A 25,788-nucleotide genomic window follows, 5' to 3' on the forward strand; every position below is an offset into this window, starting at 1 on the left:
TCGAGTGATGCATGCTATAGACATTGAGGTAGTAGAGCTTGCTGCGTACCAGCTGAAGGATGTTGCCAACACTTGGTATGAAACATGGGAAGAGTCCCGAGGGGAGGATGCGGATCCTGCGACTTAGAAGGAGTTTGCAGATGCGTTACTTGATCACTTTCTACCCATTGAGGTCTTGGAAGCTAAGGCTTTGGAGTTTGAGAGACTCAGACAGAATGATATGAGTGTGAATGAGTACTACCTCAAGTTCGTCTCTCTGGCCAAGTATGCTCCGGAAATGGTATGTAATATGAGGGCCAGAGTTAGGCGGTTTGTGTTGGGGCTTTCAGATGATTTGTTTGCTAATACTAATATAGCTGCTCAGAATAATGACATGACCATCACTAAGATGGTTGCATTTGTTCAAGGGAACGAAGACAGGTTGAAAGAAGAAAAGCGGCTACAGAAAGAGAAAGACAGAGAATTCAGCAAAAGAGCTAAGTCTGTAGGAAATTTTAGCCATAAGGGATCTCAAGAAGGAGGCAATCGCCAGTTCTTCAGGAAATCAAAATCAGGACCCGCTCCATCTTCAGCTAGTGCACCGGTTCAGAGGTCCAAGTATAACAAGAAAAACCAAAATTTCAGAGTGGCAAACTCACAGTCACAGACTAGTGTGGGCTACAGAGTCCTTGAGTACCCTACTTGCAACACATATGGTAAGAAGTATCCAAGGGTGTGTCGTTTGGGCACAAATGGTTGCTTTGGGTGTGGTCAGCTGGGCCACTTCTCGAGGGATTGTCCATCAGCAAAGCAGAACAATGGAGGCAATGTAGCTCAGTCCACTAATTCAGCAGCCCCTCATAACTCTCAGACCCAACAAGGGCGCGGTGTAACAAAGTCTAGTAATGTAGGTAGTGGTCGAAACCACTTGTATGCACTAGCAGACCGTCAGGATACCGAGGCTCGTGGAGATGTTGTCATAGGTATGCTAACAATATTCACTTTTGATGCATGTGCACTTATAGATCCGGGATCCACCGTATCTTATGTAACCCCATATATTGCTAAGAAATTTGGGATAGAACCAGAAAAGTTGTGTGAACCCTTTGAAGTGTCCACTCCAGTTGGAGAATTAGTTATAGCAAGGTGTATCTATAGGGGATGTCCAGTCAAAGTGCATCATCGTCTTACTGTAGCAGACTTGGTAGAATTGGAGATGGTAGACTTCGATGTGATCATGGGCATGGATTGGTTAGAGTCATGTTATGCCATAGTGGGTTGTAGAACTAAAATAGTAAGTTTTGAATTTCCTGGTGAACCAGTTTTAGAATGGAAGGGTGATGCAGTAACACCTAGGGGTAGGTTTATTTCCTATCTTAATGCCAGAAAGATGATCTCCAAGGGATATATTTATCATCTGGTTCAAGTTAAGGATGCAGATGCGCAGATCCCTACTCTCAAGTCAGTACCAATTGTAAATGATTTTCCAGAAGTGTTTCCCGAAGATCTCCCTGGAGTCTCTCCCGATAGAGAGATTGACTTTGGAATTGATCTACTTCCAGGCACTAAGCCAATATCTATTCCGCCTTATAGAATGGCTCCAGCAGAGTTGAAAGAGTTAAAAGTCCAGTTGAAAGATCTTCTAGATAAGGGATTTATAAGGCCAAGTGTCTCAACTTGGGGCGCACCGGTCTTGTTTGTCCAAAAGAAGGATGGGTCTTTGCGTATGTGCATTGACTATCGTCAGTTAAATAAAGTCGCCATCAAGAACAAGTACCCTCTTCCTAGAATAGGTGATTTCTTTGATCAACTTCAGGGTGCTCAGTGTTATTCCAAGATTGACCTTAGATCGGGATACCATCAGTTGAAGGTTAAGGAAAATGATATTCCAAAAACAACTTTTAGGACTCGATATGGGCATTTCAAATTTTTGGTAATGTCATTTTGTTTAACGAATACACCAGCAGCTTTCATGGACCTTATAAATAGGGTCTTCAAGCCTTATCTTTATTTGTTTGTTATCGTGTTTAGTGATGACATCTTGATTTATTCCCGTAGCGAGGGTGACCATGCAGAACATCTCAAAATTGTGTTGCAGACAATACAGGATCACAAGCTATATGCAAAATTTGATAAGTGTGAATTCTGGTTGAAATCAGTAGCGTTTTTGGGCCATGTCATCTCAGGGAAAGGCCTGAAGGTGGACTTTCAGAAAATAGAGGCAGTGAAGAATTGTCCTAGACCCACCTCTGTATCCAATATAAGGGGTTTCTTGGGTCTAGCAGGCTATTATAGGCGTTTCGTAGAGGGATTTTCTTCTATCTCATCCCCCTTGACTATATTAACTCAGAAGAAAGTCAAGTTTTAATGGTTGAACTCATGCGAGAAAAGTTTTGAGGAGTTAAAGAAGAGGTTGACTTTAGCTCCAGTCTTGAGAATACCGGAAAAAACCGAAGGGTTCATTGTTTATTGTGATGCTTCAGGGGTTGGTCTTGGGTGTGTATTAATGCAGCACGGTAGAGTCGTAGCCTACACATCGAGGAAACTCAAGGCTCACAAGAAGAATTATCCGACTCATGATCTTGAATTAGTAGCTGTGGTGTTTGCGCTTAAGATCTGGCGCCATTATTTGTATGAGGTACATGTTGACATATTTACAGACCACAAGAGTCTCCAGTACATCTTCGAGAAAAGAGAATTAAATCTACATTAGATGAGGTGGCTCGAATTACATAAAGATTATGATGTTGATATCCTTTACAATCATGGGAAGGCAAACGTTGTAGCTGATGCTCTCAGTCGGCTTTTTATGGGAAGCTTAGCTTACGTTGAGGCGGACAAGCGAACTATGATGAAGGAATTCCACCACTTAGCAAATCTAGGAGTTCGACTTTTGGACTCCGAAGATGGTGGCGTTGTTCTCCAGAACAGGACTGAATCCTCCTTAGTAGCCGAAGGAAAAGAAAAACAATTCAGTGATACCTGCTTATTGCAGCTGAAGGAAGGAATTCACAAACACAAGACTATGGCTTTTGAGCAAGGGGGAGATGATGGTACTTTGAGATACAGAGACAGGCTATGCGTTCCAGACATAGATGGGCTCAAAGAGCGGATTATGTTAGAAGCCCACAATTCCAGGTATTCTATTCACCCAGGTTCCACAAAGATGTATCATGATCTTAAGGAGGTTTATTAGTGGAACGATATGAAAAAGAATATAGCATATTTCGTGGCGAAGTGTCCAAATTGTCAGCAGGTGAAAGTCGAACACTAGAGACCTGGCGGTTTAACTCAGAATATAGAAATTCCCATTTGGAAATGGGAGATGATAAACATGGACTTCATAACAGGTCTACCTCGCTCGTTCCGGAAGCATGATTCGATTTGGGTGATTGTAGACCGACTTACCAAGTTAGCTCACTTCTTTCCAGTGAAGACTTCAGATTCGACCGAGGATTATGCCAAGTTGTATATCAAAGAAATTGTCCGATTGCATGTGAATCCTTTGTCCATTATCTCAGATCGTGGTGCCCAGTTCACAGTGAACTTTTGGAAATCCTTTCAGAAGGGATTGGGCACAAGGGTGAACCTCAGCACCGCCTTTCATTCTCAAATAGATGGCCAGGCAGAACGCACCATTCAGACTCTTGAGGATATGTTGAGGGCGTGTGTTATTGATTTTAGAGGTAATTGGGATGATCATCTACCTCTCATTGAGTTTGCTTATAATAACAGCTATCACTCTAGTATCAAGATGGCATCGTACGAAGCTCTGTACGGGCAAAGGTGTATATCACCAATTTGTTGGTTTGAAGTCAGAGAAGCGGAGATGTTAGGACCCGATTTGGTCTATCAGGCTATGGAGAAAGTCAACTTGATACAAAGGCATTTGAAGACGGCTCAAAGTCGCCAAAAGTCCTTTTCGGACGTATGGTGTAGAGACTTAGAGTTCGAAGATGATGATTGGGTGTTTCTGAAAGTATCGCCCATGAAAGGCGTTATGAGATTTGGGAAGAAGGGAAAACTTAGTCCCCGCTATATTGGTCCACATAGAATCCTGTGAAGGATAGAACAAGTGGCTTACGAGTTAGAATTGCCATAAGAACTAGCTACTGTACACCTAGTGTTTCATTTGTCCATGTTGAAGAAATTCATGGGAGACCGGTCACTTGTGGTTCCTACAGAGGTTATAAGGGTTAAAGACAGCCTGTCTTACGAAGAAATTCCAGTGGCTACTCTTGATCATCAAATTTGCAAGCTCAGAACTAAGGAAATTGCTTCAGTAAAAGTGCTTTGGAGGAACCAAAAGGTTGAAGAGGCTACATGGGAAGCCGAGGAGGACATGAAGTCCAGATATCCCCATCTCTTTGAAGAGCAAAAGGAAAATGTTGAAGGTAATTAACCTTTTCATTCAGGCCTTATATCATAATCTCCATGTCCTTTAGTATTTACTCAGTTTAGTATTTAGTGATTACATGCTCGTTCAGTTTGATATACATGTATTAATGATATTTTAGTATCCTCATTTCTCCATCATACCTGTTTAATGTACATAGATAGCCGTAGTTGCAGCCAAGACCATCATTCGAGGACAAATGATTCCAAGGGGGAGATAATGTAACACCCCGTAAATTCGGCTTAGGTATGAATGATCTAAAGGAGTAGTAAGGATATATTTTGAACATATGAAGTCCTATCAGGATAATTATGGGTGAAAATAGTTGTTTCAATATCAAGATGGAAAGTGAGGTGCATAAGATTTGACAAAATCGACTAAGTTTTGTAGAAGGTCTGTCTTCCAGCAAGGCTTAGTGAACGTGTGTAAGGAATTCGGAAAAACTCAAAGAATAAAAGTTGTAGGCCTTTGAAATAGATTTCTAACGATATATTGTGGAGCCCAAAATGAGCTCTGTAAAAAATGTTATGCCCGTTTTACAGAATAGTGTGCAACCACCGCGGTCCTGCCTCATTTTTGCCGCGACTACGGTGGTGAGGCAGTGTCCCAGCAATTTACTGCGGTCAGTACTGCGGCCGCGCCAAGCGAGACGCAGTGGACGACTTGGGAAGTCATTTTTAGCCCTATTTCGTCCCCCATAGCCCCAAAACAAGAAAACATGCTCTATAAAGTAAAGCTCTCAAAAACCTAACTCCTTAAGGGTCCCTCCACCACCCAAGGTAAGTTCTAATGGTTATTCTAACTTAATTTCAATTTCCCAACATCTTATTAACATGGGTAAACCTTTCATATCATTATATATTTGATTGAGACATCATTATTGAGAGAAGGAAGCCTAGAACTCGAATTCAAAGGGGTTTGATCTTCAAAAAAGTAATGTCTTCACCCTCTAATTGATTCTAGCATTGGTTTAATGATTATAAACCCTGGTTCATGAGATATGAGTTGATGGGTTTGATAGAAAAGCATGAACGATTATTGGGTTGGGGTGTTGAATGTTGATTATTGGTTAAGGGTGTTGTTTACCTTATGGGTGATGAAGAATAATGTTGATATAATCATTTGAGACTTTAGCATTTATCTAGGAACAAGATAATGGGTTGATGGGTGTAGAGACACCAATAATAAGGACTATGAAGCTTTATTTTAACCAAGTGTTTGATAAAATGCTTATGTGACCAAAACATGAGCACCATAACTAATATGAAATCCATTTGACTTGTATTGCTATAGATTAAAGTTGAAAGGGTTGACAAACGTTGTATTACGCTCAAGGGCAGGAAGTTAAGGTATGTAAGGCTAACTCTTTACGTTTGGGAATGTCTATGATTCTCCGTACGTCCCATTCATTATGAACATTACAAGTTTCCTCAGAAAGTAACTATGCCTTAGTTCCCTGAATAGTAGTAGAACTTCTATTCTCTAGATGGCATAGTCTCATAATCTTTCAATATTCTATGAGTCTCAATTATGACAAAGCAATTTCTTATGAATACTTATCTTAGTCTAATCGTAATCATTATTCCAGTATCATGTAACTCGGTATGGCTCATTATTTCAGTATCATGTACTACAGTATGATTCTCAGTTCCCGATTTTAAATTCCTGAATGTTGAACACCTATATTTGGGCCTGAGGCCGTAGTTATGTATATGTATACTTGGGCCTAAGGGCGTAGCTTGTGCACATATATATATATTGGGACCAAGGCCGTAGTTTATCAAATAAACAGGTTGTTCATCATTTAGAAGAGGGAGTATTCATATCCTTACTTCCTTGTTCAGTTATCAGTTTATCAGCTTGCAGTTCAGTTTCAGTTTCAGTATTTACAGTTCTTTTGTTCAGCTATTTTACATACCAGTACAATTCAAATGTACTGACGTGCCTTTTGCCCGGGCCTGGATCTCGCAATGCAGGTAAAGGTTTTCAGGTTGACGATTCCGCTGCTAGGACATCTCGTATCAGCTATTGGTGAGCCCCAGTCTTTCGGGGCCTTATCTCTATTTTGTTTTAGTCATTATAGTATTTTAGTTAATAAGGTATACCGGGGACCTTGTCCCGGTAAACAGTTAGCATTTTCAGTATTCTTTAGAGGCTTCGTAGACTATAACCTAGTCAATCAGATATTAGCATGCCTTCATGTGTTAGCCTTGTCAGCTACTTGTTTATACTTGCAGACCTTTCAGTATTTTCCGCATCTATGACATTTCAGTCAGACTCTTTAGTATATTATCATGTTTTATATTTACCTCTAGCTCATAGTTATACCACATGTTGATCTAGCCATGTAGTTGGTTCGCTCGATCACATGCAGTCAGGCACCGAGTGCCATGTTACGCCCAGACCATGGTTCGGGGAGAGACAATCGAAAAGAGGATCCTCACAGCTATTGACATCGACAGAGTCCTGGAAAGGTTTCTCGATTTTGAGGCAAAAGTTGTGATACATTTCTGAGAGTCGGACGGTTTACACGGATCAGGCATCTAGTCCAAAAGGTATGTTATGTTCATTGAAGTCCGCATGCACTCCAGTTAAGTCCTTCTCCCCGAAAGGGATACCTCTTATTTAAATTCATTGTCCATTCCATTGTTTTTTTTCTTTGAATCCCTTTCGGTCTAATTCTATTTTGAAATTAAGACAAAGAAAGTATTATAAGACTGGTTTACAGAGCTTTTGTTTGATACAAGCTAATGTGAAAAAGGCACCCAGCCTCGTCAGGGCATCAAGTCGACCTCGACTGGCCATGGCGACCGATGCTTCGAAATCAACACTTTTGGAAGGAAACCATCAAATTGAAGTGCTTATAAAGGCAAATGAAGTTGAAAAGGTTGAGTACCGCATGGTTAAATGTCTCGGCAAAAGATACAAAAGCCAAGGCTCCCAAATGTTCGAAAATTAAAGTTGGAAGAAAGAATCCAGAAATGAAAGGCCTATGAAGGCAAAACAAAGTTGGAAAAGCTTAAGTCCCACGCGACTAGCCGTTGCAGCAAAGTTTGAGGAGCCAAAAGTTCCCAATGCTCCGAAGTCAAAAAAAAAAGAAAAGAAAAGAAAAGGAAAAAAAGTCAGAAGGGAGAGGCCTACGAAGGAAAAATAATGTCGGTAAGGTTGAGTTCCTCCGAACAACCGTCATGGCAAAGTCTGGAAAAGCCATAGTTTTTTCCAGGGTCAGAAATGTAATTGGTATTCAAGAAACAACCAGTTGCAGATGAAAGGGGCTGAGATCAGGTGGTTGAAATAATCAAGGCCACAAAACCAACCACCATTTCAAACTGACAAATTGTTCTTTGATTTGAAAACAGGAAAACTAGTGCAGCCCAAACTTTGCAAGAAGCAGGTGCAATAAAAGCAAGGCACACAAAAATCAAAACGGTTATGCAGCAAAAGTTGACCCAAAAAGGGAAGTTTTTTTTAAAAAAACCCTTCATTCATTCTCCAAAATAAAATAAAAAGTGAAGTAAAAAAAAAAAGAAGAAAAATAAAGAAGAATAAGAAACAAAAGAAGAAGAAAAATTCAAAATCATGGTAGCCTAGGGTTCCTAATCCCTAGCTACATTTTTCCAACATAGGTTCCCATTCCCAAGTCGCTGCCAGCATAACCTAGTAGTCTTTTCCAGTATAGGGTCCCACTCCCTAGTTGATCTCCAACATAACCCGAGGAAAGTTTTCCGGCATAACCCGTTGACTTTCTCGGCATAACCCGTGGACCTCCCCGGCATAACCCGAGGACCTTTTCTGGCATAACCCGATGACTTTCTTGGCATAACCTGTGACCTCCCCAGCATAACCTGAGGATCTTTTTCCGCCAGAATCCGATGACTTTCCTAGCATAACCCATGGACCTCTCTGGCATAACCCGAGGACCTTTTCTAGCATAACTCGATGACTTTCCCAGCATAACCCGTGGACCTCCTCGGCATAACCGAGGGCCTTTTTCGGCATAACCCGATCACTTTCCCAGTATAACCCGTGGACCTCCCCGGTATAACTCGAAGACCTTTTCCAACATAACCCGATGACTTTCCCAGCATAACTCGTGGACCTCCCCGGCATAACCCGAGGACATTTTTTGGCATAACCCGATGACTTTCCCTACATAACCTATGGACCTCCCCGGCATAACCCGAGGACCTTTTCCGGCATTACCCGATGACTTTTTCGGTATAACCCGTGGACATCCCCAGCATAACCCGAGGACCTTTTCTGGCATAACTGATTGGAGCCAACCCTGCACCACTACAAAATAGCGAGAGTGGTCAAAGCAGCTTTTACCAGAGATGGTCGGGATCGAATCCATAGGGAGCTAGAAATGGGAGTTGGATTCCTATCTAAACTAGAGATGTGTGTTGCTCTTAATTACTCTTCCAATAATCTTTGGTTTTTTGATTACTTCTAATAATATGCTAATAAGATGCTAAATTAAGCTAAGAGCAAGATATTTGAACGATTGTCTAAATGGTTAAAGAGGCACTAGGGAAGTGACTTTCTCCTAGGTGAATACTTGACGGGTTCTCGAATCTAAGGCAAGGTTGTCATGTTGGGGATTACGATATAACCAATGCACGAAAATTTTCACTCTATACCTCTCGGTAGTTTGAGTGATTTTTCCCTAATTGACTTTCTCAAGACCAATTGGGTATGATAATTTGTGCAAGCAATTTAGGTTCATGTCGGGTATTACTATCTTTAGGTTTAACCCTTTAATTGGGGCTATCAATCTCTTGAATACGCCCCAATTCCTTGTTGGACTAATTTTCCTATACTCAAGCTCTCTTTCTCAAGAAGAGCCCAAGTCAAAAAGGCACAAATTAGTGTTTGCAACCACTAATTCAACATGGAAAACACAAATTAGTCCAAATATCAAACACCCATAGACATTCAAACCTTAAAACTCAAGACCCATCAAATACCCACACTAGGGTTGAGCCACAACCCTAGCTAATTGGTTTAGCTACTCATAATAATAGAAGAAAACTAATAAATAAATGAAGAAAAACCCATAAGATTTAATTACAAGATAATAATGGAAGATTCAATGATAAAATCACTATAAAATTACTCAAAAAGGTTAAGAACAGCCGGTCACATGCTCAACCTAAAGTCAAATTACAAAAGATGACCTAAAAATGGGAAAAGAAAGTATTTATACTAGGCCGAATTTTCTTGACAAAAATACCCTGGTGGGGGTAGTGCATTCCGCACAAAATCGAGTGCGGCCGCAGTGAGGCTTCTTGGCTTTAGATCTCTGCTCTTTGAACTTGGCCACCACAAGCTGCATAAAATTCACTGTGGCCGCGGTGTCTTCTTCTGCGGTCCACACAAAAAGGACCGCGGACCTCATTGGCATTAATCTCTAAAACTCCAACTCTCTCAACTCCTTCTTTGCGGACCGCACAATCTCGATTGCGGCCACGGCGAGGCCATTGTGGTTCGCACAAAATGCTTTGCGACCGCATTGCTTTAGTTTCCAAACATGCACCTCCCTGAATCTCCTCACTACGGATCGCACCGAATGGAGTGCGGCCGCAGTGGATCTGTAGCACTGTGCCTAGACTTGTTCTTGGTACTTGTGCATGTTTCACTCCTTTTTGAGCTAGTTTTGAATAATTGTCACCTTTTTTATCAAACCCTGCAAACAAGTACAACATAAGCCTTTGGGACTATTTTGTACACATTTTTAATCAAAACTCAAGTATGAAGGGGTGTAAAATGAACCATAATCCCTAGTTATCAACTCCCCAAAACATAAGCTTTTGCTTGTCCTCAAGGAAACAAAATAAGACCCACCTCCTTAAGAGTAAATCCAAGAAATTTCAGCTGACCTAAATTGCCCTCAATTAAAATGAGTCATAGTGGAAACACACTTATCTCTCTCAAAGAAAGGTCACAAGTCTGGCTCTAAGTACCATAAGCTTGCCCCTTATGTGAGTCACCACTAATGTAAGCTTCATTCAACTCAAGATCATATAGGGCTTTTGTGGAGATATAGTGAAGGCTTTTAGTTCAGGAAGGAAATGTTTGTTTTAAGTAGGCTCCATCTTCCCTTTAGCACTTCAATTTGCTTCATTTTGGCAGATATTCTCTTGACTTTTTAAGTTATTTAACTTCTTTCTAAGGGGTTAGAGAGATACACTGTCACTCTTTCTTGCTCATTTCAAACCTTTTTCTCCTTTCTCAACTTTCAACACCTTTCATCTCTTTACTTTTGTTGAATCCCTTCATTTTTTCTACATTGATTATTCTTTTTGTGTTTTTGATTTTCTTTCTTTTTCATTACCTTTTCTTTTCTTCATTTTGTACCTTTTCACCACTTTGTTGCATTCCTCGTCTCTCCCCCCAAATTTATGCTTTTGCCTTGTGCTAAGGAAAGATCGGGTGCCGAGAGAGGGTATTTTTAGAATGGGTAAAATCTTGTATCGTGGTTTTTGAAAGAAAAAGGTATATGGCTCAAAAGGGTTGACTAGGGATATTATCATTGGTAGGCTATGGAAGTGTTCAAGATATCATTCGGATCAAGGAGAGCATATAATCACATCTCAAGTCAAATTATACTTAGCATTTCACCTAGACAAATATTCAGGGCAAGTTCTAGACTGATGGTTCGGGACTTGGACTTGCAATTCAAATTCTCACCACATAAGCTATGAGATTGCTAAAGAGGCAGATTCGGGGGCCCACAACAACCTTAGCTAAGATTTGAGCAACACAATGGTCCCGAAAAACTACTTGATGATTATCGGCCAACATAAGAGTCTCAAGGTCATTACTTTCACCATACTATACACAACAATTTGCTTTTTGACCATAAGATCAAAGGAAAATGTGTTAGTCCTAAGTGAAGCTTTGCTTGAGGAACCATTACTCACTAGCTACTATTTACACAAAAAGCAAAAAGAAACAGACTCAAACCCTTCAGAAGGTTTTCATGCCATCCATCATGGGGAAGAGCCACCCGGTTCATACAAATTCCACCTTTGGAAAGAATCATGGCATTAAGAAAACCAAAGGCTTATTGCACGCAAAAACTCAAAACAAGAAGCTACGCAAATAAAACAAGAAGCTATGAAAGGAAAAATACGGAATGTAAAATAAATATATACAAGAGGGGATTTAGTCGAATATACATAAGGCAGAATGAATATATATATATATTAGAACGTAACTTTATATACAGACCAAAAGTAAAAAGTACGAAAAGTGCAATAAAATGATAAAATTATGTACATACCAAAAGTAAAAAGAAAGCATAAAGAAAAAGGTAATGTAATATATATACAGTCATCAAAATAGGGCTACCACTCAAATGAAAGCTAGCATTGTCCTCAATTCTAACTAACCAAAATAAGCACAAAAAAAGATAGAGAGGAAAAAGAAACTCCCTATTGGCCCTCCGTCTGCATAGGATCCTAGGTCTAGTCGTCTGGGTCCCTGGGTCCTCGAACTACTCGGGAACCTATGACTGGCTCCCTATTACACGTGTCTCCACTGGGACCTGGGCCTGTACTAAGTCATGGGCATGTACTGGAATCAAAGGGTGGCTAGAGAAACCTCCCTGCGGGTCCTCCAACTCTATAACAGCATCATCCTTACGGGGAATCACCCTCTTCCTCTTGGGTGTCCTCTTTGTCTCATGCTCCGGCTCAAGCTGGGCTACTGGAGCTGGGTCATGCAATAGAAGGTCCAAAGCCAAGTGATCCACCTTCAACCTCTCCACCTCCACTCTCAACTCTTTTACCAACTCCTTGGATGCCCGAGTCTTCCTTAGTTTCATTGGCCAAATCCTTCAATGCTTTTACATGTGAACCCACAATGTCCAATATTAATTGCTGGTTCTCCAGGAGCTTCTTCTGGTTCTCCAGAAGCTCCTTGAGAGTGTCCTCCACGGACTGTGGGACTTGTGGCTGAGTAGGTGCAGACTGGGCTGCCACCGAAGTAGAAAGTACATACACATTCGAAGTGGTTGTCTACATCCAGTTGTTGATACAGGAAAGGGTCTGGCTCAAGTGGAGGGAAGTCAAAGGATATGCTGCGGATGTGGGAATATTTGGAAATATAGAAATGGAGGGTCCTGGGGCCATGTATGGTGTGGATGAAGGAGGCTGAGTAGGAGCCACTACTACTACTGGCTCTTCAGACTGGTCAGTTGAAGTAGTGGCTTTGCCTTTAGGGTCCTTGGGGTTGTTAGTACCCTTGGTGCTGTACTAGGAGAAAGGTTCCTTGGCTTTCACTTTCACATCAAATCTTCTCTTCTCCACATCTAGATCCTCAAAATACATGGTCAGGAAATTTGGTAAGGGGTAGGATCTATTACCTTCATTCACCACCCGTGTAATAACCCTGGACATCACAATCCCGATATTGATCGGGTACCCCGCCAGGATATATGCCACCAATATAGCCTGAGAGATAGGAAGAGAGTTTTCGTGAGTGGTGGGGTCTAGCCTGCTACAAACAAATGTCTCCCACCTTTTTGCTTCAAAGTTTAGGGTTCTCCTCAGAATTTTTACCCTAGATGTCAACCATGCTGGGGTGGTACCTGCGATTGCCAAGTACTCAGCTAGCCACGGACGGGCATCCTCCCCCAATGCTACCTTGTCTAAGTACAAGGTCTCATCCTCCTCCGAAAAGCCCAGGTAGTCATTTATCGTTTTTCCATCATTTCGCACCTTAGTCACTGTAGTGCCCTTTTTTATTTGGGCAACATTGGTGTATAACTCCTTGGCTAGGTGCTTATTGGCATCTTCCACGTAGCCTATGAAATAGTCCCAGCCTGCTCTCTCTCTAAACTGACTCAACATATTGGGGTTGTGAGGCAAAAGGTCCCGTGTGATGAATTTCCACTCAGGTATCAACTTCCTCTCGGGCCACCATTCTCTGAACTTGTGGTAGGAAACTTCACTCACAAATCTATCTTGCCATGCTTCCGAGTTCCTGGTTCTCTACACCCCTCCTACTTAGGGCTCACCCCCTCATTCTTCTTCTACGGGATCCTCACCGAATAGTGAAGTTGTAGGTGAGGTAGAATAGGCATTATCACTGCCTGCAACTGATCCCTCAAATGACTCAGAAGAGATTTGCACTAACGCTTGGGTAGTAGGGGTGCCAGCAGGTGTATCTCTCAATTTGTTCCTCTCCAGCCAGTCAGGAACATACTCTGGCGCAGAGTTTGAGTCATATGCCTCCCGGGAGGGCACATACTCACTTCCCGAATGGGAAACAACTCTGTTAATAGCCTTTATTGTCTTCCTGGTATCATTGATAGCTTGCCGGACTTGGGGAGTCAATTTGATCATGCCCTTTCCTCTACCCTGGAGGACTCTCTTTTTCCCTGTTGTTTTCTACCATCGCCTCGTGATTGAACCATTTCCAGCAAGGAATATTTAGTTGATCATTGTTAGTATCAACAAAATTAGTGAAATTCAGAATTGCAGGAAACGGAAGAAATTAGCTATAGTTGCAGACTACGGGCCGCACAAAATGGAGTGCGGCCGCAAAGGGACCACCACGGACCGTACAAAATAGGACCGCGGTCTGCATTGAGGTGAGGGTTAGACTACCCACTCTCTAATAAAAGGCACCGCAGACTGCACAAAATGTATCGCAGTCCGCATTGAGGCACCACGGAATTCACAAAATCCATCGCGGTCGCGGTCCTCAATTATCAGCTTTCAGAAGTCATACCATCGCGGTCCGCACAAAATGGTAGTGCGGACCGTGGAGAAGCACCGCGGACCGCACAAAATACCATCGCGGTCCGCGGTAATCACCCAACAGCAATACCAGCCTAGGATTTCAAATTTTTCACAGTTTTTGTCTAATTTTCACCTATTATTGATCACCTAGGTGCTGAATCAGTATTTTTCTACCCAATTAATGCTAATCTAAACAACTAATGAAACCTTAAGCTAAAAATTGAAGAAAAAAGGGAGAAGGAACATAGAACTAACAATTTAAAAAGAAAATAAAACACATTTAAAAGCTAGGGAAAGATTAAAAATACCAGGAATGATATGCAATGTAGTTGAATGAGAATCAACAATTGAATTCATGTAGTTAGACGTCATGAACAATACTTTTTTAGCTTTTGAGAGAAAAGGGTCGAAAAGTTTGAAATGAGGGCCTCAGGTCCTATTTATAGAAAAAGGAACTGGGGCCCATCTCACCTACCTACTGCGAACCGCACAAAATGGCACCGCCGTCCGCGGTACTCAGAAACAAGAGGCACTGGGGAGATGTCCACTGCGGACCGTAAGAAATGCAATGTGGCCGCAGTGGTCTACTGCGGACCGCACAAAATGCATTGCGGCCGCGGTGGAAAACTTCAGAGACTCCTCATATTTTACCAATCAACTCTACGATCCACATTGAATTTTTGCCCATGCAATAAGGCCCTTGGGTCCGCACAAAATGCAATGCGGCCGCAGTGCAAAGTTCAAAGAGTGTGCATTTTTCCCAACTTGGTCCTGCACAACATCAAAACAATCCTACAATATCTCACAACCAGTTAGTCCAAAAATAAATCCTACACTAAGAAGAGAATCAAAGAAAAACAAAAAGAAAGACGCATGGGTTGCCTCCCAAGAAGCACCTGATTTAACGTCGCGACACGATGCAGGTTACCAGCAATTCACTTTAGATGGAGCAGTGCCATCACGTGGCTGTCATTAATCTTGCCTAGGTAGTGCCTGACCCTGTGCCCATTAACGCTGAACACCTCCCCATTTTTTTCTTCAAGTCAAGTGCACCAAACGGAGTCACAAATTACCTACTTTGAACTCCTTGCCACGAGCATATTTATCATGAAGGTACTTCATCTTGTCCTAGTACAAGGACGAATTGGAGTAGGCATGGAATTGGAATTCATCAAGTTCATTAAGCTGCTCCACACGAAGATTTGTTGCCACATCCCATTCAAGATTCAGCTTCCTCAAAGCCCACATGGCCTTGTGCTCTAACTCAACCGGTAGATGACAAGCTTTCCCAAACACCAACCGATATAGAGGCATACCAATCGGAGTCTTGTAAGCAGTCTTATAAGCCCATAGAGCATCATCCAACTTCTTTGACCAATCGGTCATATTTGCGTTGACCGTCTTTGACAATATACTCTTGATTTCCCTGTTTGAGACTTCAACTTGGCCATTCGCCTGAGGATGATAAGGAGTAGAAACTTTGTGGTTGACACCATACTTTGCAAGCAAAGTGTCAAAAGCTCTATTAAAAAAATGAGACCCACCATCACTTATGATTGCACGAGCAGTGTCAAACCTTGTAAAAATGCTCTTCTTGAGAAATGCAACAACACTCTGGGCCTCATTGTTGGGTAGAGCCACGGCTTCAACCCACTTTGAAACATTGTTAAACGCCACAAGAATGTATGTGTTCCCACACGAGCTAATAAAAGGGCTCATAAAATCAAAGCCCCATACATCAAAAATATCAACTTCAAGAATGGTATTGAGAGGCATCTTATCTTTCTTTGAAATTCCACCCGCTCTTTGACATTCGTCGCATCTCTTCCGAAATTCACTTGCATTTTTGTAAAATGTTGGCCAATAAAACCCGCAACTAAGAACTTTTGAAACCTTCCTCGCCCCGCCATGATGGCAACCATAGGGAGAGGAATGACAAGCCTCTAAGATACTCAATTGCTCCTCCTCCAGGACACACCTTCGGATCATACCATCTGTACAAATTTTGAACAAGTGCGGCTCATCCCAATAGAAATCCAAACTATCCCATTTGATCTTCTTCCTTTGGTTAGAAGAGAGCTCACACGGGATTACACCAGTCACAAGAAAACTAGCGACATCTGCAAACCATAGCATACCATTCATCGACACCGAAAGGAGTTGCTCATCAGGAAATCAATCATTGATCTCTAGGCCATCACTAGGCATCCCCTCCTCCTCCAATCGGGACAAGTGGTCCGCCACTAGGTTTTCACTACCCTTCCGGTCCACAATCTCCAAATCAAACTCTTGAAGTAATAAGACCCATCGCATCAGTCGAGCTTTGGAATCCTTCTTCGTAATCAAGTGCCAGAGTGCGGCATGAGCGATATGAACTATGCCCTCTTCAACCATGAAGTGGCATTTCTCCCAATTAAGCACAAGATTGGTTTCTTCGTAACGGGCCAACACTCTATCAAGATTTTTCAAACATTCATCAAAAGAATCACCCAAAATACTACAGTCATCCATGAATACCTCAAAAATATCTTCCACCATATTGGTGAAAATGGACATCATACACCGCTGGAATGTAGCCGGTGCATTACACAACCCAAAATGCATCCTAGAAACGGGAAAGGTGACATATGGACAAGTGAATGTGGTCTTCTCCTGATCTTCCGGAGCAATCAAGATTTGATTGTATCCAGAATACCCATCCAAGAACAGTAGAAGGCACGCATAACAATTCGATCTAACATCTGATCAATAAAAGGCAATGGAAAGTGATCCTTGCGGGTCACTTTATTCAACTTGGGTTAATCCATGAACACCCTTCATCCGGTGACGGTCCTGGTAGGAATCAACTCATTTTGCGAATTTGCAACCACGATCATGCCACCCTTATTTAGTACACATTAAAGGTGTTAATCGGGCCGGGCTGACCCGCTAACAACCCAGTTCAACCCGGGCCAGCCCGGTCCAGCCCGTTACTATGCATATGTGTGCGGGTTGGGACGGGTTGGACGGGGGCGGGCTAGTAACGTTAAGTTTTTTCCAAACGGGTACCCGAACCCGCCACAACCCGTTAGGGGCTTAACGGGCCTCAGCCCGCGACAGACCGCAAACCCGCCTAAATTATTTTTTTTTAAATTAAATCTGACCGTTGCCAACGGTCAAATTTCAAAAATGACCTTTGGCCAACGGCCAAATCTGTCAAAAACAGCCAAAATTTGGTATTTTATTTATATTTTAGCCCCCCCCCCCCCTTTATAATTTGTAAATTGCAATTGAATCCTTTTAAAAAACTATAAATACCCCCTTTCTTTTTCATTATTCCTCACAATTATCTCTCAATTCTCTCTTGATAATATTCTAAATTGCTCATTATTTCAAGCTTTCAAGTTTCAACTTACAAGTTTCATACTTTCATTACAAAAGTATTATTATCATAAATTTCTAATTCAATTATTCAAGTGAAGTGTGACATCAATTATCAAGTTATCAAATATCAATTGAAGATTTGAAGTTTGAGTTTCTACTTTCTCGTTTCTATATCAAATTTAGTGCGGCATTCAGAATCCCGGTACACTCGTTCCATCCCTTTCTCTTTATTATTTAGAATTATTATTTGAATTTTTTATTTTAAATTAGATAATGGATTTACTTAGAGCGGCCAAAAAAGTTAACACTAGTAAAGGTGGTAGTAAGAAAAATTCCAAAAGAGTAAGAGGTGGTTCTTCTAGTAGTGCAACACATGTTTCTGAAAGTTTACCCAAAAACGTAAATGTAGATTATGAGCTACTTCAAGAAAATTTTGGTATTGATGATGATTTAGATGATATTTTAGATGATATTCAATCACCCGATAATCTTGAAACACCACCACTTACACCCGGTAATTCTAGTCAAAATATTAGCGGTGGAAGTGTAAGTAAGCCTTCTTTGCCTATTAAGAAGAATAGAAGATTAAGAAATAAGTGTTGGAATTTTTTTGATAGACTAGAAAATGAGAAAAATTATGTAAAATATAAAATATGTAATGAAGTTTATAAACACGAGCCCGGTAAGAATGGGGGAACGGGTCAACTTCGTAGGCACATGGAAGAAATTTATCCTATTGATTGGGGAGTAGGCGATGAAGCTGGGCAACAAAAACTTAACCCAGCCACTGGGGGGTTAATGGGTAAATACGATATTAAAAAAGATCGAGAAGAATTAGCTAAAATAATTGTTTTAGGTTGTTTACCTTTTAGTTTTGCTTCTTCACCATATCTTGTTACTTATATTCAAAGAATTTATAACCCTATGTTTAAACGTATTCCTCGAAGTACTTGTAGATCTAATATCTTTAGGCTTTATGGACAATATCAGACATATATACGTCATTTGTTCGCTAATCTTTCTTGTAAAGTTTCTCTTACTTTTGATATTGGTCGTGTTGTAAATGGAAATGATTATTTAACTGTTACATGCCATTGGATAGATGATAATTTTTGTATGCAAAAACGTATTATTGCTTTAAATATGATGAAGATCAAAGTCATACCGGTGCATTTATAAGTGCTACTATCCATGAAGTTGCTTTATTTTATAATCTTTCTGAAAATTTTTTGTGTATGTCAATTGATAATGCTTCTAACAACACTTCTGCTATTACATTACTAAAATTGCATCTACGCCCACCACTTCCTGAAATATTTCATATTAGATGTGCATGTCATATTTATAACTTGATTGTGAAGAGTGGCCTTGACTTATTTCACAATGACATCACTTTAGTTAGAAGAGCTGTTGGTGTAATTCAAGGAAATAATAGAAGTGCTAGATTAAATGCATTTAAGGAAAAATGTGTACACTATGGACTAAAACCAAGACTCATGCCTGAAGAAATAGTTACTAGGTGGAATTATACTTATTTGTTCCTAAGATGTTGTTATAAATATAGAATGCCTATAACTGAAGTTGCTAATTCTCATTGTACCGATCCTAACCGTCTGTTAACATCTAAAAATTGGGATGTCATTCATGATGTTGTACAATTTTTACAAAAATTTTATGTGGCTACACTTGAGTTTTCTGAAGCTTATTATCCTACTATTGTAAATGGTTTAGTTCACATTGCTGAAATTTCTCTTTTACTACATAAGTTGAAGGCGAAAGAGGGATATATTAATGTTGTTGAAACCATGCTAGATAAATTTAAAAAATATTTCTTCCCAATTCCCCCTATTTACCTAATTGGTGCTATTTTAAACCCTACTATCAAAATGATAAAGTGTCGCCAATTAATCAGTGCTTATATACTTATATGGATATTGGACCAACTGAAACTCCTAATACTGAGACTTGTATTTTTGATCTGCACAAACATTTACAAATTTTGTATAATTATTATGCTAACATTGTTGATGCTTCTTCGGTTGTAGATGCAAATATTCCTTCAAGTAATACTTCAACATCTGGAACAAATTTGGAAGATGATGATAATGTTCAAGATTATTTGATTTGGTCTACACTAGGAGAGCATCAACAAACCAGTAGCCGGAATATTGATGAACTCCAATTCTACTTGCAAAAGTCACCGGAGCCCCTCACAAAGGATTTTTTACCTCTGAGTTGGTGGAGGAGCAATGCAAATCAGTTTCCTGTTCTTTCGGCCATGGCTCGAGACGTTCTAAATGTGCCTATTTCAACAGTCGCATCAGAGAGCGCATTTAGCCAAGCAAGACAGCAGCTAGGAGATACCCGTCATTCATTAGGCAACAACGCTTTGGAAGTTCTAGTGTGCTTCAGAGATTGGATTAAATCAGAACGGCGAAATCAAGGGAGCGACGAGGTAGATGAAGAGGAAGACCAAGAAATTGGAGATATAATGGTTTATGGTACCGATTATAATACCGGAAACCAAGCACCTCACATTGACATGTAAGAGCTTACAAAGATGATGCAAAATATTTGATTTACTATTACTTTTTTTTTTAACAATTGTTGTAAACTTTTAAATTGCAAGTTCAAATATTTAAAAAATCAAAAAAGAACTTGCAAATTAATTAGAAGTACTATATATTATTCAATAAAAATATCAAAGTTACTTAAATATTGTGAATTTTTTATATTGCATAATGTCTTATACTCTTATTCAATATTTTTTATATAACCTTATGCATTTATGTTAATATGTTTTATGTTTTAGACTTTTAGTTTGCAAATTTTAGACTTTTAGTTTGTTCTTTTAATTCTAACCCTTAAAAGTTCAATTCTAATCTTTAATTTTAACCCTTAAAAGTTTGAAAACACTTAAGTACTTAACTATCAATAATATTGAAAAAGAAAAATATAAGATAGTTAAAAATAAAAATAAAAATGAAAGCCCGACCCGCCCGAACCTGCTAGGCCCGAACCCGTACGGGCCCTATAGGACCCGAAAAATCCCAGCCCGCCACTAACCCGTTAACACCAGCCCGCTAACAACCCGCCCGTAACCCTAACGGGCTGACCATTTTTGTGTCCAGCCCGTCCCAGCCCGCCCGATAAACACCTTTAGTACACATTGCACCGGCGAAGTCCAAGAGCTATCAGAGATGGGGTACACAACCCCGCAATACAACAACTTGATCACCTCCTTTTTTACAACTTCTTGAATTGCCTCGTTCAACCTCCTTTGATGTTCCAAGGAGGGATTTTCATCATCTTCCAAAATAATCTTATGCATACAAAAGGCGGGGCTTATCCCCCGAATATCAGCTAAGGTCCATCCAATTACCTTCTTCCACTTTTGGAGCACCGCCAATGTGGCATCAACCTGTATGTTAATAAGACAAGAGGAAAGAATAACTGGCAAATTTGAACTAGGGCCTAAGAATTCATACCTGAGGTGTGGAGGAAACGGCTTCAACTCCAACACTAGAGGTTCCTCGATTGAAGGTTTTGTTGGTGGAGTCTTCCTATTATCAAGAGCCAAAGAGAGTTTCCTAGGCTCATAAGAGTAAGAGCCCATTCCATGTAAAGCATTTACACACTACTATCACTGCCGTGACAAGGTCCACAAAGGAGCTCATAAGAGTAAGAGCCCATTTCATAAGAGTAAGAGTCCTCCACATTGATCATTGCACTGGTATCATCAACTATCACTGCCGTGACAAGGTCCACAAAGGAGCACATCTCAGAACTATTGGGCTGCTTCATTGACTTACACACATGAAAGACCACATTCTCATCACCCACCCGGAAGGTGAGTTCCCCTGCTTCAACATCAACTGAGGCCTTCCCAGTAGCAAGGAAAGGTCTTTCCAATATGATTGGAACTTCATAATCTACCTCGCAATCCAAGATCACAAAATCAGCTGGCAAGATAAATTTGTCCACCCGGACAAGAACATCATCAATAACACCCAATGGTCTCTTCATAGTTCTATCCGCCATTTGCAATCTCATGGAAGTCGGCCTCGGTTGCCCAATACCCAAAGTCTTGAAAATTGAGAAGGGCATCAAGTTAATACTTGCCCCCAAATCACATAGAGCTTTTGCAAAGTCCTTACTCCTAATGGTGCAAGGAATGGTGAAAGCATCAGGATCTTCTAGCTTCGGGGCCATTGAGTGCACTATTGCACTAACTTGGTGGGTCATCTTGATAGTTTCACAATCCATGGATCTTTTCTTTGTCACCATGTCCTTTATGAATTTAGTATAGCCCGACATTTGTTCTATAGCCTCCACCAAAGGCACATTAATGGATAAGCTCTTCATCATGTCAACAAACTTTTTAAACCGATTCTCATTTTCTAGTTTGCGAGTTTGAGGATAAGGTGGAGGTGGCCTTGGCAAAGGAGCATTGGCTGTGGGCACAACCATTTCCGACATGTCTATTATGTGTTCCCTAGAAGGGTTCACATCATTCTGAGTTTCCACCTCGGCATCTTGAATATCAATCCTCACTTCCTCATTCACGTTCTCATCAATCACATTTTCAACCACCAAAGGAATCTCATCTTGTAGCAACTCAACTTCATCACTCAAAATTTGTTTTTGCTTGAAGGCATTCACATCACCTCCCTAGCCACTTCTTGTAGTTACTTCCATAACATGATTGTTCACACCCTTCGGGTTAGCTACCGTATCACTTGGTAGAGCCCCCTTAGGGTGAGTATTCAAGGACTGTAAGATTTGGCCTAATTGAACCTCCAAGATTCTGATTGATGTATTGTGGGAAGCCAACTGAGCATCAGAGTCCGCATTCTTTTTCATCATCTGTTCAAACATCATTTCAATTCTCCCCATTTCATTGTTGGAAGAACTAGGACCTTGGGATGGAAATGGGGGTGCACTGTTCGGTTGTTGATATATTGGGGGCCTTTGAAAGACTTGCCCCCGATTTCCTTGATTGTCATTATTCCAACCACCCTGATTGTTGTTACTACCCCAGTTGTTGTTTTTGCCATTCCAATTACCCTGATTGTTCTGATTGCCCCAGTTGGAATATTGTTGTTGTTCCCCCAATTACTCTTCCTTTGTTGTTGTTGATTGCCCTAATTGACTTGGGGTCTCCATTAATGTTGGTTGGAAGAATTGCCCCTTTCGCCTTGATAGTTGTTCACGTATTTCACCTCTTCATTCTTCCTGTCATAACCATCATCTTGGAATCCACCATAATCATTGTCGAATTGATCCAAACTCCCTTGGTTCTGTTGACCTCTTTCTCTTCTTTTGTTCACTAGCATGTTGACACCCTCCATAGCATTTACTTTGCGCGGATTTTGAACCTGTTGTAACTATGCCTTCGCTAGCTGGTTCACAGTTGTTGTCAGCTCTGCTATAGCCTGCCCATGATCATGTAGCTCTTTTTGCAACTGAGTGACCGTGGGGTCACCCTGTGGCACATTGGCTCTACTTTACCAAGCGGAGGACGTGTCAGCCATCTCATCAAGAATGTCGCAAGCCTCATCATAAGACAACTTCATGAAATTATCCCCAGCAAGTTGGTTCACTATGCACTGATTTGTTGTGTTAATGCCCTGATAGAAAGTCTGTTGTATCATTACCACAATCATGTCATTGTTGGGGCATTCCTTTACCATGGTTTTGTATCTCTCCGAAATCTCATGTAATGGATCGGTGGGCTCCTGCTTGAAAGCTAAGATCTCATTCCTCAATGCTGCCATATGCCCCGGTGAGAAAAATTTTGCAATGAATTTATCCGCCAACTCATCCCAAGTAGTGATGGAATGGTTAGGAAGTTGTTCAAGCCAATTCAATGCCTTCCCTCTAAGTGAGGAGGGGAATAGTCTCAACCGAAGTGCATCCTCCGACACATTAGTTTGCTTGCTCCTCCAACAGGTACCCACAAAACCCTTGAGATGTTTGTAAGAATTCTGGTTGGCAGCGCCCATGAAATACCCTCGCTGCTGTAGCAATGTCAGCATCACATTTATAATTTGAAAATTGCCCGCCCAGATCCGGGGTGGGACAATTGCACTAGCATATCTTTCGTTGGGAAGCACTCGAGGAGCTAGTCCTGGAGGTGGAGGGGGAGGGTCTGGAATATAATCATTGGCCTGGCGGCCTTTCCTTTGTCCTTGAGGCACAATAGGAACCTCATCATCAATATTGTCATCTACCTCCTCCCCCGGCGGAAGATCTCAAAGAGGTGCATTGTTTGCTGCCATTTTGTACCTAAAGTTGTGACACACAAATTAGTAATGCAGAAGGAAAGATGAACAATATACAAAACTATTTAGATAGATAGCCAAAACCGTTAGCTCCCCGGCAACGGTGCGAAAAAGTGATCGGAGACAACCCTGCACCACTACAAAGTAGCGAGAGTGGTCGAAGTAGCTTTTACCCGAGATGGTCGAGATCGAATCCACAGGGAGCTAGAAATGGGAGTTGGATTCCTATCTAAACTAGAGATGTGGGTTGCTCTTAGTTACTCTTCCAATCATCTTCGGTGGTGTTATCACGTCTAATATGATGCTAATAAGATGCTAAATTTATCTAAGAATAAGATATTTGAACGGTTGTCTAAATGGTTAAAGAGGCACTAAGGAAGTGAGTTCCTCCTAGGTGAATACTTGACGGGTTCTCGAATCTAAAGCAAGGTTGTCATGTTGGGGATTACGATATAACCAATGCACGAAACTTCTCACTCTATATCTCTCGGTAGTTTGAGTGAGTTTACCCTAATTGACTTTCTCAAGACCAATTGGATATGATAATTTGTGCAAGCAATTTAGGTTCAAGTTGGGTATTACTATCTCTAGGTTTAGCCCTTTAATTGGGGCTATCAATCTCTTGAATACGCTTCAATTCCTTGTTGGACTAATTTTCCTAGACTCAAGCTCTCTTTCTCAAGAAGAGCCCAAGTAAAAAAGGCACAAATTAGTGTTTGCAACCACTAATTCAACATGGAAAACACAAATTAGTTCAAATATCAATCACCCATAGACATTCAAACCTTAAAACTCAAGACCCATCAAATACCCACGCTAGAGTTGAGCCACAACCCTACCTAATGGGTCTAGCTACTCATAATAATAGAAGAAATCTAATAAATAGATGAAGAAAAACCCATAAGATTTAATTACAAGCTAATAATTGAAGATTCAATGATAAAACCACTATAAAATTACTCAAAAAGGTTAAGAACAACCATTCACGTGCTCACCCCAAAGTCAGATTACAAAAGATGACCTAAAAATGGGAAAAAAGTATTTATACTAGGCCAAATTTACTGGACAAAAATACCCCTGCGGGGGAAGTGCGTTCCGCACAAAATCGAGTGCGGCCGCGGCGAGGCTTCTTGGCTTTAGATATCTGCTCTATGAACTTGACCACTGCAGGTTGTATAAAATTCACTGCGGCCGCAGTGGCTTCTTTTGTTGTCCGCACAAAAAAGGACCGCGGACCGCATTGGCATTAATCTCCAAAACTCCAACTCTCTGAAATCCTTCTTTGCAAACAGCACAATCTCGATTACGGTCGCGGTGAGGCCATTGTGGTCCGCACAAAATTCTTTGCGGCCGCATTGCTTGAGTTTCCAAAATATGCACCTCTCTGAATCTCCTCACGCGGACTGCACCAAATAGAGTGCGGCTGCAGTAGATCTGTTGTACTATGCCTGGACTTGTTCTTGGTACTTGTGCATGTTTTACTCCTTTTTGAGCTGGTTTTGACTAATTGTCACCTTTTTGACCAAACCCTGCAAACAAGTACAACATGTAAGCCTTTGGGACTATTTTGTAGAAATTTTTAATCAAAGCTCAAGTAAGAATGAGTGTAAAATGAACCATAATCCCTAGTTATCAATAACCCGATGACTTTCCGGGCATAATTCGAGGACCTTTCCGGCATAACCCGATGACCTTCTCCGGTATAACCCAAGGACCTTTGTGGCATAACCCGGTCATTTTTCCAGCATAACCTGGTAATCTTCACAACTTAGGACCTCCGATCCCCATTTGATTTCATTTTAGATGGAGGGTCTCCACTCCATAATCTCTTTTTCCTAGGGATACACAATACCGATTTTAATTTCTTTCAATAAAGAAATAGTTTAGATTTTTGTTGCAATAACTCACGAAATTTTCCTAGCGAAAACTTGGGCAGAAAAATTTCGTTCGTTTGTCTGTTTTGGTGCATGAGCAGGTTTTTACTTTGAGGCACAAGTTTCGAGGCGACCAAAAGAAG

General features: G+C 40.9%; 1 protein-coding gene across 1 annotated transcript; it reads left to right on the forward strand.

The window, feature by feature from the left end:
* The first annotated feature begins 220 nt into the window (after positions 1 to 220).
* Positions 221 to 2,347, forward strand: LOC142163434 (uncharacterized). The gene is made up of 2 exons (XM_075220721.1): positions 221 to 1,596; positions 2,011 to 2,347. Exons 1-2 carry the CDS (start codon positions 221 to 223, stop codon positions 2,345 to 2,347), a joined length of 1,713 nt encoding a protein of 570 aa, XP_075076822.1.
* Positions 2,348 to 25,788: the final 23,441 nt, after the last annotated feature.

The sequence above is a fragment of the Nicotiana tabacum genome, chromosome 1 (assembly GCF_000715075.1).
Source record: "Nicotiana tabacum cultivar K326 chromosome 1, ASM71507v2, whole genome shotgun sequence".
Taxonomy (NCBI): Eukaryota; Viridiplantae; Streptophyta; class Magnoliopsida; order Solanales; family Solanaceae; genus Nicotiana; species Nicotiana tabacum.